Below are 19,457 nucleotides of genomic sequence, written 5' to 3'. Positions count from 1 at the left end.
ATGTTAATACTGACATTTTGGTCTCATCTCTATCATTGTATTGTAGTATTTTTTAGTGTAGCTATGCCAACATCAAAGTCAACCTGGAATGTAAAAGTTACGAGTTACGTCCATCATCCATCACCACTGTTGCTCATATCAATCCAAGGTGAATGCACAGCTCACTTCCTGATCACTGCTTGTTCACGTTTTCAGGAGCTGATTGTTTTTTGTTCATACTAGAAACAAACTAAATGAACAAACTAGGTTAATAGCTGGTGGTTAAAGAGCGACACAGTAGATTTTAAAGGCTCCATTTTTTTATTGGCATCCACAAGCAGTCCAGTGTTATGCAGCGCTAAAGGGAGATAATAAAACAGTGTTCATCTGCATGTTTTCCGTTACTTTTATTACAAATTAAATACATTAAAAATGTCGAATGATCTTCTTGACCGTATGATGCGGGTTTATGTTTAAAAGCATAATGTTTTTAAATTACTACATCAACACATTCATGACGATGTGTCGACGGTGGTCAACAAAGGTAAAGTGTTTGGTCGATAACGTAACGGGAATTTATTTAACTGTAAAGATCACAAACATGCAGTTCATTAATGTCATTTTATACTGTCTCTGTTTTGATAACAATAATCCAGAGTTATACTATTTAAAGTTTTTTTCAAAACACTATGCAATGCCGCAAGTCAGAACCTTATATTAGTTTGGATGCTGTGACAGCTCATAGACACAGAATAGTTTTCTGAATTTTATTTAAATATTTTCCAAGTGTGTTGATTACTAGTTTTCACAGGCTGACCCCGTGACCTTTATTTGAATGGATTATTTTAGTCAGAAAAAATGAAATTTTGCTCTCAGTCCTAACATTATATTAGACTCACAATTGTTGGGATATTCTAAAATCCATGACACAGCATTAACACAGCAATGGAAAGAGTCGTAATTCACATATGGTGCTGAGCAGGATAGTGTCAGATGTTTTGTGACGTTCTGTAGGATGAGTGATAAAATTATGAACCAAATCGATGGACATGATTGCGAGGCTGGTGTTTAGCTGTACTTTGACACTGTTATAATACAGATTATAGACAAAAAATATTTTATAGAAGCCTTTTTTATTAATATTAAGATTTTTAGCTCTCAAAACTTCACTTTAAAGGCCTGTGGGGTTAGCATGAACACTTTTAGTTGGACAGTGCTCAGTCAGTCAGATCTGTCCAAGAAATTAACACCAGGGTGTTTAGGATTTCTGCATCAGAGCTTCTCTGCTCTGTAAATACACATTTTCAATAAGTTTAACATCCACTGCTGATAACTATATGTAATGTGTTTCAACAAATGATGCAGTGCGTGATGTGATGCATGTTACTGAAATTTCACTGTAAGTTTTGGCACATTCCCAAATGAACTCTAAAAAGTTGCACGAACTGACAGAGCTAATCTAAACGAAACAAGTATGTGCACACGGCAGAGTCTCTGAACATTTTGTGGCCTGTGATTTTTCTGGGTGCAAAACCCTTTTTAGCCATTTCTTTCTTGTATTTATCACAGAGCGCAGATCGAGCACTAAATGCATCAAAAACAAAAAAAAAAAACAAAAAAACTCAAAACACATATCCTTTATAATTATTTCTTAGTTTTCTGCTCATCAAACAGGTTTGCCTGGAGGCTCAGTACCAGAACTGTTAACTGCTTGTTCCATATAAAAAAGAATTTCTCTGTTATTTCATAGAACATTACTACAGTCTAACTGTGTTTTAGACGGAATGTTTTCTATTAAACACGTTATGACAGTTATTCCAAAATTTGGGGATAGGAATATACTGTTTTTGGAGTAAAAGTATAGATTTATTGAATCTAGTTTGCCTTTTAGTTTCAAATGTATAAAACTACAATAAAGGTACGATCTGCCTTTTGGGAAATATAATGTCTCTCACATACTTCTTGCATAATGAGCACTTTGGTAGCAGTTTCGCTTCAGTGCCTTCAATGTTTTACATACGCTGTTATAAGTTTTAGGCGATGTTACATTTTCTTCTGCTGGTCATCACACATGAACCAGCACCAGCATACACGGAGGCCACCTTCGCTTAATAACACGGTTATCGGGCGAATGAGCCCATTTGAAATAATGATATCCCGGATGTCGAAAAGGCCCATTCTGTGTTTTGTGATGCAAACTGTTACATGGTTTTTGGCATTTTAATTTCTCACTTGTCCATTCCGTTCCTCTGTTCCCACCAGTCATCACTTCTTTTTCCAGGTATTAAGGACAGTTAAAACATGTCTCTCAGAAAAAGAAAAAAAGGCTGAGAAAAAAATTCAAGAAGTGGTTGTTTCTTTCCCCCTCCTCTGCTCCGCAGGTTTTTACGATGAATTTGAGAGAAAACTAGAAAAGCGTCTCCCCCGTAGGTACTCCTCCACACTCCCCTTCCATCCTCTCACATCCTTTCATTCACACATTTTTCATTCGGCTGTTTTCTCAAGGTTTCGTGTGTCACACAAACATGTATGCATGCAAATGCGTACTCACAAGAGACACAGAAAAAAATGTGGGCACTGTGTTAGAATGACAAGTATGAAAAAGGAATGTACTGAATTTCAGCGTCGTAGTCCCAAAGCACCAGAAAATAGTTTCAGAAATTTTTTTAATACAAGATGTTTTTAGTTTTTGCTTGAAAACTTAAAAAGCCTGACCTTTACTCTCTATTGAGTTGCAGACTTAAGATTTGTAAGATTATCTTAGAAAGGTTTTTATTCCAAAAAAAAAAAAAACTATAATCATCTTTCATTTTACGATGTATTTTTTTCTTCCTGGAATTTATTATTGAATACCTTGAAAGAAAACCCAATTATTCGGAACTGTGTGACTAAACTGTAATATGAAGGATTAAGTATACAAATAAAAACTTTTAAGATGACAGTTTGAATTCACCGAGAGAACAAAATAATCCCTATGTTAGGTGAGCATGAGTCTCAGAAATATGCTGTGTTAATCACCTTTCAGTATACTTCTGAGTAATCTTGTTAAAGCAGCAGAATCCACTGTCAGTCAGCTGCATGTTGTTTGGCTGTAAGTGAAAAAATAAATCTGGAATCAGTTGTCATCTTGTTTCTTTACTGCTACCTACATTGATATTATGCTTTATATCAATGCTGACTATGGGTGTTTAGAAACTGGAAGCACTGACCCTATAGACTTCAGGTTTAAAAAAGGTGCATGGAATTTGAAGTCATTTGCATCTGTATAAAGTGATGTCAAACAACATGATGTAATGTATCTGCAAAATATATTTAAAGTTGTCAATATGCTAATATTGAGGTTAGTGTCTCAGACAGGCAAGACAGTTACCACATTATTATCTATTATACATGTTAATGCTGAGGTTTCCAGCTATGAGATTTAGTCACACTGTACAAGTGACCTCAGCATTAACATGATCACCTACACATATTCTCAAACGCACACACAGACACACAGACACACACATCTTGTCTGATTGTCCACTAACATGTTACAAGCAAATCAATGCGCTGTAATTAATCAGTGAACATGTCTATTTTTGAAACAATTTAATTTCATCCAATTCCACACCTGTTTCACAAAACTGATTTGAGAGCGCTGTTTGCAGACGGATCGCAAATTGCAGCAGCATCACCTTTGACAAACAACAAACATCCTACAGTGTCTCACATGTTGTTTGATTTGAGTCAGTTTGATCAAAAAATGCAAAGAGCATCTCGAACAGCCTCAACATTTGTAGAATACCTCTAAACAATTCCGTTACAGTAATAGTAATAACGATATCTATAAAGCTCTGTGAAAACACATTTTAATTTAACAATGTTCAACCACTGGACATTTAATGAATGCAGGGATGTACATTAACAAAGTACTTACTGCACTGACAGGCCCTTTGACTATTCGTTTTTGTAAAATTCTTAACACCAGTGAGCCACGACGTGAAATCCACCTTATGGTTTAATATTACAGTGGACACGGATCGGCATAGGAAAAAAGCCCAGGAAAGATTACAAGTGTCAGAACAAACAGTAAATCCCAGCTTGTTGTGTAATGGGCTGTGTAGCTGCAGACTGCTGACTGCTGTTCACCACGACGTTAAAACCCCCAGGTGTTAATAATGTCGTGGCTAATCCGTGTACGTTGTAACCTGTGATTGTAAAATACCAGTGAATATAAACAGAATTACACCGATCAGCCAAAACATTAAACTCATCAGGTGGTAATATAAAAATAGGATATGTCTGTATTATTTATAAAAATTGCCTCCACCTTTACCAACATTGATTTTCATCAATTACTATACGAGTTTTGCCATCATTACAATAATCACTTTTACTTAATCACTTTTTTCCCAATAGAGACTTTTTTATTCAAAGTAAGATTTAGATAATCTGCCAGTACTTTTAAAAGCTTAATATGTAATAAGAGTAGTGGAACATTTTCTTTAGCCAGTACTTGCAGTTTTTCTTGAGTATTGAGTCTGTAAACAGTTTATCACATTTTACTTTTTATAGGCCTTTGTAGCTGCAGACTACTCCGATGGGCCATGCTGATCCTTGACATTATGAACTCACTGTATATCTCTATTCAACACTATTATTTACTCGTTTGGCGTACTTGTTTACTTGTTTGGCATTTTATAAGCACCCAAATGGGAAAACTGTGTGATGCATGTAATATGCATGTAAAACTTTCATGCTCAAATCCCAAAACTATATGTATTTCAGGCTTCTAATTGGGTATTTTTGCAACGTAATGCTGTATGAAATTCCCCATAGAGAGGCAGCCAGCCCCTCCAGAATTTCACAAGCCTTTTTGTGATTGTTGCGACCTAAAATGCCCGTTTTTCAACAGCTTTTCAAAAAAAACTTTAATGGATGTTTTTGTAATGTTTTAAATTTGAAAGGCTGTGCAAAATTAATGAGAAATCGGTTGAATTAATTGGTGTGATTGCAACTTCACAAACTCCTCGATGGACTTATATTGTTAAGCTGGATGTTGACACTGAATATTTGCTAGTGTTGACTTAAATGTATTGTAATTTAATATAGTGTGTGTGTGTGTGTGTGTGTGTGTGTGTGTGTTTGTGTGTGCGTGTGTCTGTGTGTGTGTGTGACACCAACTTGTGAACATGTCAGTGTTGGATTTAAAGTTGTGCATGTACATTTGAGCAGGTGTTAAGATTCTATTACATAACTAAGGTAAAAAAAAACAGGAGTTTAGTATGTAAAGGTGTATACTGTGTGTGTGTGTGTGTGTGTGTGTGTGTGTGTGTGTGTGTGTGTGTGTGTGTGGTAGGTAAGGGGGTGGGTAGGTAGGTGGAGCTGCAGGGTGTTTAGAGGGTTCCCTGAACCTCATCGTTTGTCGCAGTCTTCCTTCCTGTTTCATTCTCTCTCACTTCCTGTCAGCTGACTCAGCCGGAGAATCTTGAGCTGGTAAACATCTACGCTAACGCCTCTGCAGACACACTCTCATAAAGACACACACACACACACACACACACACACACACTAACAATGTGTTCTGTAGTGTTATGCCTGTACATTGACACTTACAGGGGCACACACCCCACCTAATACTGAAAGACACACACACACACCTTCATCACATGGTACACATTCAGATCTTCAACGAAAGTGGTACTTTATACATACTACTTATATAATAAATGTGTATTAATATGTAAAACTAATGGCCCTTAAAAAGTTTTTTAGTATTTTAATCACAACATAAGTATGTTAAGAATAAATAGCCTAATAAGTAATAATGGAAAATTAACTAGTAGGATGCTAAAAAAAGGCACTGGGACATGAGAAAAGAACAGATGTGTAGAATGAAAGAGGACAGCAAAGGACGCAAACATTACGGTAACAGAGAGATAAAAAGCAAACAAAAAAAGAAGTTGAACGCAAGGGCAAAAGAAAACAAAGTTTGGCACTTGGTGAGAAAGAGAGAGGCAGAGAGAGACAGAGAGAGAGAGAGAGAGAGATAAGGATGAGGCAAAAAGACGGAAAGAGAAACAGAGGTGGAGGTGGGGGGCAGAGAGATAAAGATAGCTGAAAGGAGGGAGATCCGTCAGCGTTTGTTTCCTCAGGATGTGGTTACCACGACGACGAAAAGGCAGAGAGGCAACATCACTACCCGCTGGTCCCTTCTGACACCTGCAAGTGCGTGTGTGTATGTGTGAGTGTGAAACCCAGAGTGTCTGTGTGTGTGTGTGTGTGTGTGTGTGTGTATGTGTGTGTGTGTGTGTCTACGTGGATGTGTATGTGTGTGTATGTGTGAAGAAGACAGTGGTGTTTTAGTGGTTGTGTTGTTGTGTTTGTCCATTTTGTTTTAGGTATGTGTTACAGTGTGTGTGTGTGTGTGTGTGTGTGTGAACGCGCGCGTGTGTGTGTATGTGTGCGTGTGTGTGTGTGCTCTGAGAAGATGTACAGCATAGATAAAGAGAGAGACATAGTCATAGGAAGCAGTGTGTGAGAGGTTGAAAATCTGTAGGGGGAAATAATTAGACAAACACTCGAGACAGTGGAGGACAAGCAGAAGAAAGAGCAAAGAAAGACAGAAACAATGATGAAGAAACCAGAAGAACAGCCAGAAACTAAAGACAAGAACAGCGGACGAACATATGTGAAAAGGAAATTAAGCGCCAAGGACTGGTAAAAAAAAACAAAACCTCAAAATGTATACAGTGTATCTGTCCTCATCTCATCTTCTTTCGTTCTTTCTCTTTCTGACTCACTCATTGTCCTATTTAGAGCAGAATGTGGTTTCAAAAAAAAAAGAAACAAAAAGCAACAAACTCTTTAGGATTTAATGCTACAAAAAGCAAAAATGTCTGCTTTAATTTAATTTAAGGCAAGCTATCCTGTTCGAGAAACAGCTTTTTTGTAGTAAATGATATGGTCGATTACGGTGTAAAGTGAAAACACATGGGTTTTTTCACACACTTATGCAAATGCAGTGGTTTTGTTTAAGGCAGTTCTGCAACTGTCTAGCAAAATTATCCGTGTTCATCGGCTTCTCCTGCAGCATCACTTCAGCCCAGGTGTGCTTCGAGCTAGGTTTCATTAATCGCATCAAAATTTTGATCTTTTGATATGTTTTTTAGAGCAGAGGACGCCGGAAAAAAACCCTGTGACATGAGCTGAGGTAGTCTGCTTTAGCGTAAATGCTTAATGTGGCTAAAAACTGCAAACACGAGCTTGAATTTGAATTTTACAAAGGCGCCATTGCTTTAGCCTGCAGCTTAAATAATTTAATGTAAGGGGATTTCTGGCTTATGTGTGGGACAAATCAGGTTCAAGAGCTTCTTAAAGATCCACTTACTTACTTACTTAAGAGCCATTTACCAATGTAACAACTCATGTAGCAGTAGTCAAAGTAGCTTTTAAAAAAAATGTTTATTCTTTCTGGCTTTATCGCGATACCATCTCAAGCATCTGTGCCTACATATTATTTAGCTTTGATCTCCAATTCTGCTGAAACACTTACTCCATGGATACAAAGAAACATTAATAGCTGTTATTGCATTGATTGTATTGTGTCGGCCTGTGTCACCTGTGCACATATCTGGTCCAGTCTTTGTGCTTTTTCATGGAGTTATGAGGTATCTTCTATTGTGGCAGAATATGTGGATCACTTTTTTTTGGTATAAACCAAAATCATATTAAATTCTGTGAGCTGAACACATGTTTGGTGACACCTTTCAAAGTTAAGCATGTAATGGCCATAATTCCGCATCAGGTCACACAATTACTTCCAAACTTTATTTAAATGTATTCACACTTTGCCTTTGTTGTTCCTCTCTAGACGCTCTACATAAACCCAGCAAGTCAAAATGGATGAACGTCCATCTACCCAGTCCTTCCCCAGCCTCCATCCACATCGCCACCGTCCTTCCTTTCATCTCGCCTTGCCCAGTCTTCAGAGCCCAGAAGCTGGATACCCTTCCTCCCAATCTGCCTGCTTGGACTCCCTGGAGCAGTACACAAATAGAGGGGAAGATTCGACCCCCTCCTTCCCATCTTCAAGCACCTCTTCTGTGGGTAGGAGAGAGAGTAATGGGGGTGACAGAGGCTTCCTGAATACAAGTGGGGGCAGCTTGGATGGAGCTGCAGGTTTGGGAGGCATCATCGATGGAAATAACAGGATAAGCAGCCATTTTGTTGACACTTGGTATGGTGGGGGCAAAAAAGAAGAAGTCTGGGAAGATGGTGAGAGTCGTGAAAGTGCTGCAGATGATTTTTATAGCAAAGGTGATTGCTACAGAAACACAAGTGATGTTTTTTACACTGTGAACTGTGGCAATGAGGAAGGAATCAGGCGTAAGCTCAGAGCAAACTACAATAACTTCACCCAGGTTAGCTGTGAGGCTAAAAATGAACCCGTTTACAGCAGGGAAGGTAACTTCACCAAACAAAATACTGCCTACAACAGAAGTGCTGGAAGCTTCAGCGACAGCAGTGTAGATTATTGTAGGACGGAATCCAGAGTGAGTGAGAATTATTTAGGACGAGAAGAAGATTATGGATCCAGCTGCGGCTCAGGTGAGGATCAGCTTCTTTCTGCAGATGTTGAGGGACCTTGGCTCAGCGTCTCTCCCTCGATTCCAACGGGAGAAGGGAGGTGGAGAGGGGCAGGAGACAGCATCACTCTGACCTCAGGGTGCCTCCCACAGAGGTCACCTGTCGGAATCAGCAGCAGCGCATACACTCAAAAACTGGACTCCTTCTCTGAGGCATTTCTCTCCCAGCGTAAGAGAAGATTTCCAATGATTCCCAGTGGAGATTCCTCTGGACAGGCGTGGGACTTTGGAGGCGGGAGAGGAGAAAGCCCTGGATCGGTTAGGTCACGGCACAGCTGTGCTTTCGATTCAGACTCCTACCTGCCTCCCTCATCCTCGTCTTCACCTGCTCACCCTTCTCTTCCGTCTTTCCCCTCTCCTCCCACGTCCTCTCACCTCATGTCTTCAGTTCTCAGTCCTCCCCCCACACCTCTCCCTCCTCCCTCCCACTCACCCTCCAAAATGGACTCCCCCAGTGCGTTTGGAGGAGCTGGACAGTCCGTTTCTCAGGCGGGAGATTCACTTGCTACACTGCAGTTCTTCACTTCCCACATTCCAACTCTCCCGTCCGTCCACAACTCTGGCACGATCTGGAAGTTTCCAATGCTGTCACATTACTTTCCATCGTCGTCAGGCGACCACAGCAGCAAGGAGGGACACCTCAGATCTTTGCACAGTGGTGACTATGGCAACATAATAGGTAAAGTATAATGTCTTATAAAAATACGTTTCTAAGGTTGATAAACCTTTATTCAGTGTTTGCTAAAAATGGAAATAGCGTACTTAAACATGAAACACTTTAAATGAATGTTCTCTTTCCCCCCGTTACAAAAACCAAACCACAGGTTAATACCCACATGTAAATTTACGGGACATGTGGGTTTTCGTAGGTGAACTTGAGAAATTTCCCATTTCCCTCATGCAAATGAAATTTTCACTTTTCACATTTTCATTTATATCATTTGCGAGAGACATCTTCTTTGCACCATGTGAAAAATGAAATATTCACATATGAAAACGAGCATACAGTATATGTGTATGTGTACCGTGAGTTCACATATGGGTTTCTCAGTGTCTGGTGTAACGTTTTCCTGTCTGCATAAAGAAGTGACATTTTTAATTTTGCCTTTTTTTCTGTCTTGTTTTCTCTTATTTTACATAAACAAAATAATCAAATAGTAAGTTTCACAACTGAACTATCTCCGTTTACCCTTTTTAAATGTTTTCTCCCTGTGGTTGTTTATCCAGCTCCACATGACATCCTCCAGTCGCCCGACTCGTCGTTTCTCACATCCTCATCCCACCGTTCATCCCTGCACCCACCAAGAGCCCTCTGTCCCTCGAACACTCCATCCAACCATCCTTCACTCCATCTTCCTTCTCATCCATCTCAGCTTTCTGGGCAAAGTTGCGAGGAAGCAGGAAATATTGCTCCTTACTTGGTGATGCAGAAAATTAAGAATGGCCCAGCCAATGCGAGCCATCCACAGTTACAGGTACAGTATGTGATTGTACCTTTCCAACACAGAAAATAATTTGAGACAATGTAAACTATTTAGGGAAATGTGCTCGTGTGTTTCCTCTTGCTGGGGATCGGGGAAAAAAATGTTTTCGGGAGGACATGAATTAGAAGTATTTGAAAAAGTAATACAATTTCCTTCTGCCTCAGATGTATTTTGTGTTTAGTGCATGTTAGCAACATGCAAGCATGAACATACCAAAGCTTGTGCTGAAGAATTGTCATTGTGAGTCACATGGCACGGGTGTAGACTGATGCACTAAGTGAACCTCACATTTGTTTAACAAACCCAAATCCATCTATTAACACAGAACTGTGTAAGTGCAGGCTTTATAAGTCATTGTAGGGTTGGAGGAAAAAGTAAACATTTTGCTTTTGGACCTCCTTGGCCTAAACATCTACGTTCTTCACTGTGAGGTTGCCAGGTTTGCAAACGTGTCCTCACTCCTCCATCAACGCAACCCAGGAGACTGGGGAGCGAGGAAAAAAACATGTTACATCTGGAGAAACCGTACAGACATCGTGGGCGGATGTGTAAATGCTTGTTTGTCAAGAAATTACCATAGCTCTAACTGCATTACTGCTTCTAAAACCACAGTCATATTTGGGCTTTTTATTTTTAGACATGCTGGATAGATAAAGTGTGTGAATAAGAAGTTGGAGATAGTGATAGGCAGCTTTTTCTGTGTCTCCTGCTTCCGAACCAGAGCTGAAAGCGTCATAGAGCTGTCTTTATATTTGTAGAGGTCTTACTGTTTTGGAAACCTGTGCATCTGCCGCCAAAGCACCAAAAATATGTTAAGTCACTCCGTAACAAAGTATGATAAAATATTAAAACTTGTGTGTGTGTGTGTGTGTTTGTGTGCTCTTACAGCAACAATCTTCTCCAACCTACTCTGGAACTCCATTTCCCAGTGTCCTTCATTCCTCCAGGGGTCCGAAAAAAGGTCACTACACTCCTCAGCCCCTCCTCAATCCAGTTCGCAGGGGAACAGGGCTGTACTCTTCCATCTCATCCCTCCATCACAGAGAGGTAGAAACAGCATGTGGGAAAGAGGAAGAGGAGTGTGGTGTGTTACCGTAAGTAACTGAACCCCAGAAGATTTAAGATAAAAAAAAAAAACAGTTTGACATCAGTGAAGGAAACTAGGTCAAAGTGAAAATAGCAACACAACAATTTAAATCAAATGAAGACACAGTATGATGGTGGTAATACACAGTTGGTGTTAACAGGAGGACAGAACACAGTGATAGATCAGATACATACAAAAAAATAACTTCATTTTGTGTGTGTCATGCACAGTGACCAGCCCACATGAGCCCAAATGAACTGCTAAATCATTTGCAAAAACTAAAAATAACAACATTTACTATTCTAAGCTCTGTTATTGGCAAACAAGCAGATGTGTTGGAGGTTGCTATGGACTTAATAGAATTGTAACTCTCTGAAAATCTGTAAAAAAAACAAACAACAAAATACAAATATAGATTTCTTTTCCTTAGTTTTTGCTCTATTAAAGTAACCTGCTTAAGTCATGCTCTAATTTATTTGAAGTCTGTTACTTAGAAGTAGTGGATTAATTTTATACAAACTACCAATAATACAAATGCACCTTGGATTAAGGGGTGATTGGAAGTGTATTTTGAAGATTTAAGCATTAGCTTAATAATTGTCTGACACCGTTCAAAAGGAATGTAACCGCTATCAAAACAAACCTGAAGTAACCTAAACAAAATATTAAGTTATTTAGAGGACTTCATTTCATATTTCATCATTACCAAAAGTGTTTCTGCTTTTACTGCTAAAAACCACAGTTTTGACCTCACCAACCCTAAAATTTGCATTTAAATAAGGATTTATACAGGTTTATACAGTTCCCCACACATTTAATTTTCTCTTTTCTGTCAAACACAAAATTTGTTGAAGTAGCTGCTCACCCAAACAATTTTTATTCGTATTCTGAAAATAACTTGGCAAACTCACTTCCATTTCTGTGGAACTACACTCTCCAATCTCCAACTTATGTTAAGTTTACAGTCTGCAGCTGTTTAATATGCAAAGAAACAATCTTACTTCATAGTAGCTGTAGATCCTGTTCCAAAAAAGGTTTAGATGATTTTCTTTTCTTTAATCCTATATGCTTATTTTTGATCACAGCATCAATTTCCTAATACGTAGATACTGTCACAAAATGTTTCCTACCAATTATCCAGCTGAGTCAGACACACTAACTAGTGAGTCCTAATATATATATATATATATATATATATATACCTAATATATCATGACACAGTCTTGAAGATAAAAATGATTCAGGAAATCTTCTTTGTATACTGTTTCATACAGGATTTCTCCTCACTAACCAAAGGTAGAGCAACTGTCTGGCTTATAGCGTTGTATCACATGTCTGTCTCTTATTCCTCTTTCCAGATGTATCAACGTGGGTTATGAGTTCCAGGCAGAGCTTCCTCATTGTTTTCCCATTGCTAGGGGGTCAAATATGTGGTCACCAGACAAGGAATCCCCCGGGGAACAGTTGCTCTGGAAACCATGCGAAGAGCTGGATAAAAGCCCTAACTTACAAGGCCGAGGTAAATGCGTGTCAAGTTACAGTGGTACAAGCCAAGCCTAAACCACTTGCTAAGACCAACTCAGAGTAGTTACGCATGGGAATGTTGCTGGATTCTCAGATCTTCAATATTACAAACAAGAATGGACTCATGCTACACTCACCACAGAAATCATTTTCTAGAAAAGATTTATTTCTGACCACGAGGCTGTAATTTAGAGATATTATTAGCAAAACATACAATGTATTTATGATGAACCTGAAAATGTAAACGCTTAGTTCTTTTATTTTAATTTGAGCTACAAACTAAAACCTGCTGCATGTCTGTGTCTCTGCGTACATGTGCAGTGGAGAAGTTGTTGTCGATGTGTAGTTCCAGCTGCCTACCAGGAGGGGGCAGCAACACAGAGCTGGCTTTGCACTGTCTACATCAGTGTCAGGGGAACACAATGGTGGGTTGCCACTCACAATATTTACAGTCTTTTCTCTCCATAATGTTTTATTTTTTTACATTCCATTCTTCTCATCATTCATTCATCATGTCTTGCCTCCATGCATCATTACTAACCCACTCTGTCTTTCTTTCCTTTCTTTTTTTTTTTTTGTTACATTCTTTCCTCCTCACTCCTTCATATCCAGTTGATTTTCTGCAAAATCATTGCATGCCTCATCTCTCTGTTCTCTGCCTCCTCCATCCCTCCCTTCTGTGCAGGCCACACTGGAGATGCTATTGTTCTCACGGCCCTCACCAACAGGAGACTACCACTACTCTGGTAACCGTCGACCTTTGACCTCACTCTTAGTCTTTGCTAACCTGTGTATAGGATGAGTGCTAAAGTGTCACCATATTCAGGTGACCCTCTATCCTGAGCGTAGGTAATTATTCATATTATCTATTAGCCTCATAAATAAATTCACTGTGCTTTAAAAAGGTTTATCCGATTAAGTTAAATCTGAAGCAGATCCACATTTACAACAAGGTCTGGCTTGTGAATTAAATCAAAATTTTATGTATTCTTGTTGCTGGCTCATTTGTTTTCCTTTAGTTTTTGGTGTGACTATCAAATTGAACCTGGGGAGGTAAAATCAACAGAGTTTGTCTCCAGTGAACAAAGTTTAGTGTTTCTCTAAAACAGTGAATAGTTGTATGCATGTCAAAGTGTGAGTCAGCAAAACATACACTACAATAGTGGCCTTTCAAACGTTCCTTTCAACACATGCTCTATCACTTTCTTGCTATCTCTTATTTTTTTGTCACTTACGTGCACTTTTACTCAAGTAAGAACTGTGTAAAGTACAGAGTAGACATTGTTTGCCTGGTAGTGGCCTGTCAACTAGGTGAATTTCTAAACATTTTGGGGCCCCCTGAAAACAGCTTAACACAATTTACACGTGTAAAATCTCAGGAATGTATCAGGACCCCTCTTCTGTAGTTATCGACCCTTTAACCACCACAGCAATAACCAAATCCACTCGTCTGCATGTTTGAAGGCGTGTTATTTAGTCAACAATGTATGTGTCCACACACAAACTATGCTATCCATGATTTAGCAGCTCACTCCCTTCACATGCACATAATTATGAACTTTGCAAATTAGCAAAGGTTCACACAAGTTGTATTGTTAAAGATGACAGTTGGTAAATACCACATCGTCTCCTCCTCCTTTGAGCAGTTGATATCAAGTTGCTACTGAACTTTTCACATTTTGCAACAGTGTGTCCATTACTGGCAGAGTGCCTTTTTGGGATTTGATGCTATTGTTTCTCATTCTCTTTCCCCTCCCACTTCTGTCTGTCTCCAGGTAGTGATTTTTGGACGGATGCTGAAAAGAATCTCTTTAGTACAGCTCTGGCAACCTATGGGAAAGACTTTTCACTCATACAGAAAATGGTATTTATCTTTTAGGCATTTGTTATAATTTGTGCTTTATTCGTGTAACTGTTGCTTGCTAAGTGTGCTCCTTTGGCATTGTTTAAAAATGACATCTGCCTATGCACAAATAGGGCTAAAACATGCAGTGATTTTCACTGTGCACTATAGTGAATATGCGTGCAATGAAAATTGCACAGTTCTATTTTAATAGGTGATGCCTGATTCATCATCAATAGCTACAAAGACATATGATTAACTTCCTTTAGAGTCACATGAAAGTGCCAGTTATCACGTCTTCAGTCTGGCGTCTATAATTTGAGAGCGTGCACTGTCAAGGACAATTTTTTCCTTCATTAAAACTAGGAGATTGCCAAAAGTGCACCACACCCTGTGTCCAGACTGACTGCATGTTGCAACCTTAAAAACAAAAAGTCAAAGTGTATCGGTGCCATCTTGATGATATTATTTTAAAAATAAAAAGAACAAAACGTTACATTTTCAGATTATTTGTGCATGTATGTTGCAGGTGAGAACAAAGACCACAGGCCAGTGTGTTGAATTTTACTATCTGAGCAAGAAGCTCCTGGACAAGCAGAAGAAAATGAAGGAGGAGGAGGCAAGAGAAGGAGCTCTGGAGCAGCAGAAAAGTGTAAGAACCGCCAAAGAGATAAATAAATGAAACAGGAAAAACAGAAACAAATCCTAAAGAGTAGTGCGGTCGTATGGGGAGGAATATGAAGTATTTGGAGTATTTGTGTAGTCTTGTGAAATTGGTTAAGCGTATTACATGGTTATCTGGTTCGGAATGTAGCTCAGCAGGTCAGTCACAGCCTTGAAACTTACAAGTAGTCCTTCTGTTGTAGGTGACGCCCATTTGTCAGCCAGTGGAAAGAGCGTTTGGATTGGACGAGGCGGTTCCTGTTCCCGCATTGGCCAGCTTTTTCCCCTGCAAGTTGTGTGGCAAGTGAGTAGGACCAATCATACCAGAGGAAGCTTTACTCTGTTCCTCTGTGTCTCCGTGTAGCTTGAGGGCAACCCAACAGATGGTGTGGATTTCAAGTAATTTTTGTCTTTTCTTTCCTTGCTGCAGAATGTTCTATAAAATCAAGTCCCGTAATGCTCACATGAAGATCCACCGCCAACCTCAGGAGGACTGGACTGAGAGGCGGCTGCAGCAACAGCTCCTCGCGCAGCGTCTGGGCCTCAGTCATTCCACCAACCTTATGACTTCCACTGGCAGTAATCTGCTCTCCCAGCAGGCTCCAGCGCTGGGCTTTTCCCCTCCTGGCCTCGCTGGAACACCGAACAACAACAGTAACACAGACAATGACCTCAACTCTGTAACCAATAGCAACGCTGTCCCTCCCAGGAATGCCAGTGTCCTAGATCCCAGTGCTGCAGTAACATATAGCAACAACGTGGCTGCTTCAAACTCTCACGTAATCACCACTATCAATCCTGGTGTCTCAACTCAAAGAGAGTCCAATAATGTTGTACCTTTCCACCAGTCATGGGGCTCATTTGGACACAGCCCCGACCCTGTTCCTTTCTACTGCAGCACAGATGGGAAAGAGCATGTAATAGCTGGGGCACTAGGGGGGAAAGAGCCAATCGACTGGCAGTAGTGTTAAACTGTCCCAAATGCATTACTACAACTGTGGTGTGGGATTTTAAACTGAAATTCAAACTCATGTTTATTTCTTTTTTCCTACATAAGTTTTAATTTCTTTTTTATTTTTTTAAAATTTAAGATTTTTTTTGTATTTTTAGTTGTAAATGAAGTCTTTCACTGAGTTGTATATTTAAATGTTTGAATAAATTTGACATTTGAATAAAAATTGGATTGTTTTGGTTCTTTTTTGAGTTAAAGAAGAAGCTTACATTTTTTTTTTGTCCTTTTAGGACTTAGAACTTATACCCTTAGTTCAGATTCGCTACAGAGGATCATTAGTCAACATGTTGATTTCCCACAGTTTTTAAGGCAGAAGCCCTTCCTGATGCAACCCTCCCCAATTTGTACCGGGCTTGGGACCGGTGCTGCTTGGATGTGGATGGGCTGTTGCCCAGGGACACGTCGACATGTGGTTGGTAAGAGCGGGGCGTCATCGGTGGGCACCCACTCTACCAACTGATCCGCTGCTGCCCCCAAAAGCTTGAGTTGTTGTACTTACTCAAATTGAATAAACAGTTTAGCATGTTTAAGATTAAGAAATTAAGATTTTTGTTTTTATTCTTCAGAAAAAGCAAATAAATGTGTTGTGCATAATCTCAAACATTAACTTGTATACAACCTTTTAAAGTGATGAGGACCAGCAAAAAAAAGTCCCCAAGTAGCTAATGGGCTAATATTGATATCTTCTGTCTGAGTGAAAACCAGAATTATCTGGTTGATGTTTAACTAGAGTAATTGTGTGTTTTTGACTGTCCTGGACAGTGAAGGGGCATGAAGAACAAATTTGTACAGGGGAGTGGTGTACATAGATGAAACACATAAACAGGCACGTAAGGAAGATCTGCACCAACAACAAGACATATAAATTGCATCTTTGTTCTTCCCAATTTCCCAATAATTAATGTTCATTCTAACTGCATGTTTTCTTCTCTGTCCTCTTGTCCACTGACTATTCACTTGCATTGATTACGCAGGTAAACTGTCGATTTATCTATCTTGTTGCACAATTGCATTTCTGGAGGCAGGGCAGAAAACCTACAGGCCCTCAAATGTGTAGCTGCATCCATTTGTGTTTGACTGTGTGATTTTTATGTGTATAAGTGTTTTAAATGAGCATTATTTGTTAATCTCTCTATACTGTACAGTACAGTCACAATCACAATCACCTGAAACACTTACTGTCTGCCCTGTTTTCTGCCTTTAATGCTTTTTCATTTCTGATTCTTTGCTGCATTTGTCAGCCTATTTTTTAAATATAGAGTATGAAGTAATACATGTTTTCTACCAGTGTCAGATTGGTCCTCTTTACTGGCTCCTGTGCTCAGTTTTTCCTATACAAACAACAACAGAACTATTAACCCTTGCATGCAGGAGCGGAGACTTTGGGCTCTTACTACAAAACTGATTAACCTAAAATCCAATTCTTCTTACTACAGAGAAATAAGAGGAGTGCTGGAAGCCTACAGCAACCCTGAATGTTGGCCTTTTTCAGAGAGATTGAGAGCACAATCACGTGCATAAAGGGGGAGAGGGAGACCAGACCAATGAGCAGACAGAGAAGGGGGAATGGATAGAGAATAAACAGAGAAGTTACTGAGCAGTGACCATTCACCTGTTCTTGGTGAACAACTCCTTACCGGGTTCACTGAGCTCATGCCCCCTCCACAACTCATCCGTACTTTTTCTCACTTTTTTCATTTACTGGCTAGAGTAAACAAAAACACATTTTCATTTTACTTTTGTAACATGGTTGTAACATGGCCTATTCAGCATGGGAAATTTTCTATTCAGCATTTTCCTAATCAGCATAGGAAAAATGCCTTTCTTTCTTCTAATGATTTTAAACTGGAAACTATGTTTTTTTACTACAAAGGCAGTATGCACAACAGCAGGAATGTCCTCTAAAGTCTTCTAAACTTGATGAAATGGGGATAAAGCATTGCAAGTGACTTAACATAACTGTGACACCTGACAAATGCATTCACAGTGTTTTTAAACATTTATAGTAAAAACTATATTTTCTCCTCGCCCTTGCCTCCTAAGAAGAAATTTGTCAACATTGACTTGTGCACATATGAGAACAGAGGCTTAAATCCAAATGCTTTTTTTTAAAAATGTGAGATAATGCACTCTAAGTCAAACTGCTGTCATTGACGCAGTCTGTTATGTAATAGTTGACATTACATTATTATGGAAAAACTGGAATATTTAAAGTTTTATTTACCCTTTGCAGCTGGCATGTTAAATAGTTTGGAGGAGAATTTGTATATTAGTAGCTATTAGAATATTAGTAGCTATTATTAATATTAGTAGCTACACCCAGTTATAGTGTATCACCTTAAAACCAGGTCAGACATGAATGTTTTATTTAACTTGAATTTATTTAAATTGGTCAAGATAGAAGAAGGTTTAAATCAGAAACATGTAACAAAACTAAATTAACAAACTAGAAATCAGTGTCAAATGTGTACATTGTGTTACTGGGCACTGTAGGGTGAAAGGCCACTTGAATGATGAAACTATTCCAACTGATTCCCAGTTGCTGACCCTTACACAACATGCCAAGAGAATTAATATACAGACAGTAATGCATAAAAGGGGCCCTGTGAAAATTCTTTTAGTTAGGTCCAGTGTGGCCTAGCTACATGTACACCACTGCTGGTGATGTAACACTTTGGCAAGCTGTGGCCCATTTGGCAGGTTGGAGAGTACTGTCTCTGCTTTTTAATGAGGTGTTAGGGAACTCCAAAAGCATGGTATTGATCACAACCTGATTAAAGGGTTAAATAATTTTAAATGATACAATTAGCTTTGTCCCAGTCATAAATCTGCTTGAGTTTCAGTGCGTCCTCTGAGGAATGTCATTGACACAGTGTCTGTTATCTTAAACCGATAACACAACAAACATAAGTTAAGAAACAATCACGTATGTGTATCGGGAGCCTGTGTGTGATTGCGTCTCCGTGTGTTAGTGAACTTCGGTCCTTACATCATTCCATGGAAACGTAGAGGGCTGCACATGATTTTACAAAATAGTGACAAACCTTTGAGAAATTAAACATAAGTCTTAATGTTTTGATATCCACCTTAGGAGAAACAGACATTTCTATTTGTCCTAAATGTTGATTATCACTGATATTTCACATATATATACAAATCAGATTTCATAGTGTTTTCCCTCCTAAAATTAGGGAAAGATGCAGTGATAGTCACCTACTGATGACTGGTTCAGCTA

At 39.1% G+C, this 19,457-nt stretch overlaps 1 protein-coding gene across 3 annotated transcripts in view; it reads left to right on the top strand.

The window, feature by feature from the left end:
- Positions 1-16,377, top strand: part of LOC137138337 (uncharacterized) — a 19,001-nt gene extending 2,624 nt beyond the window's left edge. Inside the window, exons 1-11 of one of the 3 annotated variants that reach the window (XM_067525440.1) lie at positions 5,416-5,457; positions 7,835-9,288; positions 9,837-10,084; positions 10,982-11,187; positions 12,539-12,699; positions 13,026-13,129; positions 13,390-13,450; positions 14,480-14,568; positions 15,077-15,199; positions 15,414-15,514; positions 15,641-16,377. In XM_067525440.1, the coding sequence (XP_067381541.1) occupies positions 7,863-9,288; positions 9,837-10,084; positions 10,982-11,187; positions 12,539-12,699; positions 13,026-13,129; positions 13,390-13,450; positions 14,480-14,568; positions 15,077-15,199; positions 15,414-15,514; positions 15,641-16,175 (3,054 nt within the window). In that variant the 5' untranslated portion in view covers positions 5,416-5,457; positions 7,835-7,862 and the 3' untranslated portion in view covers positions 16,176-16,377. Of the gene's footprint in view, positions 1-5,415; positions 5,458-5,976; positions 6,682-7,834; positions 9,289-9,836; positions 10,085-10,981; positions 11,188-12,538; positions 12,700-13,025; positions 13,130-13,389; positions 13,451-14,479; positions 14,569-15,076; positions 15,200-15,413; positions 15,515-15,640 lie in introns of those variants that run through there. The other 2 variants (XM_067525438.1, XM_067525439.1) reach the window with 2 other exon arrangements.
- The last annotated feature ends 3,080 nt before the right edge of the window (positions 16,378-19,457 follow it).

Source organism: Channa argus, chromosome 12 (assembly GCF_033026475.1).
Source record: "Channa argus isolate prfri chromosome 12, Channa argus male v1.0, whole genome shotgun sequence".
Taxonomy (NCBI): Eukaryota; Metazoa; Chordata; class Actinopteri; order Anabantiformes; family Channidae; genus Channa; species Channa argus.
The sequence above is the reverse complement of the archived record's forward strand: the minus strand, read 5'-3'. Positions and strand labels throughout refer to the sequence as shown.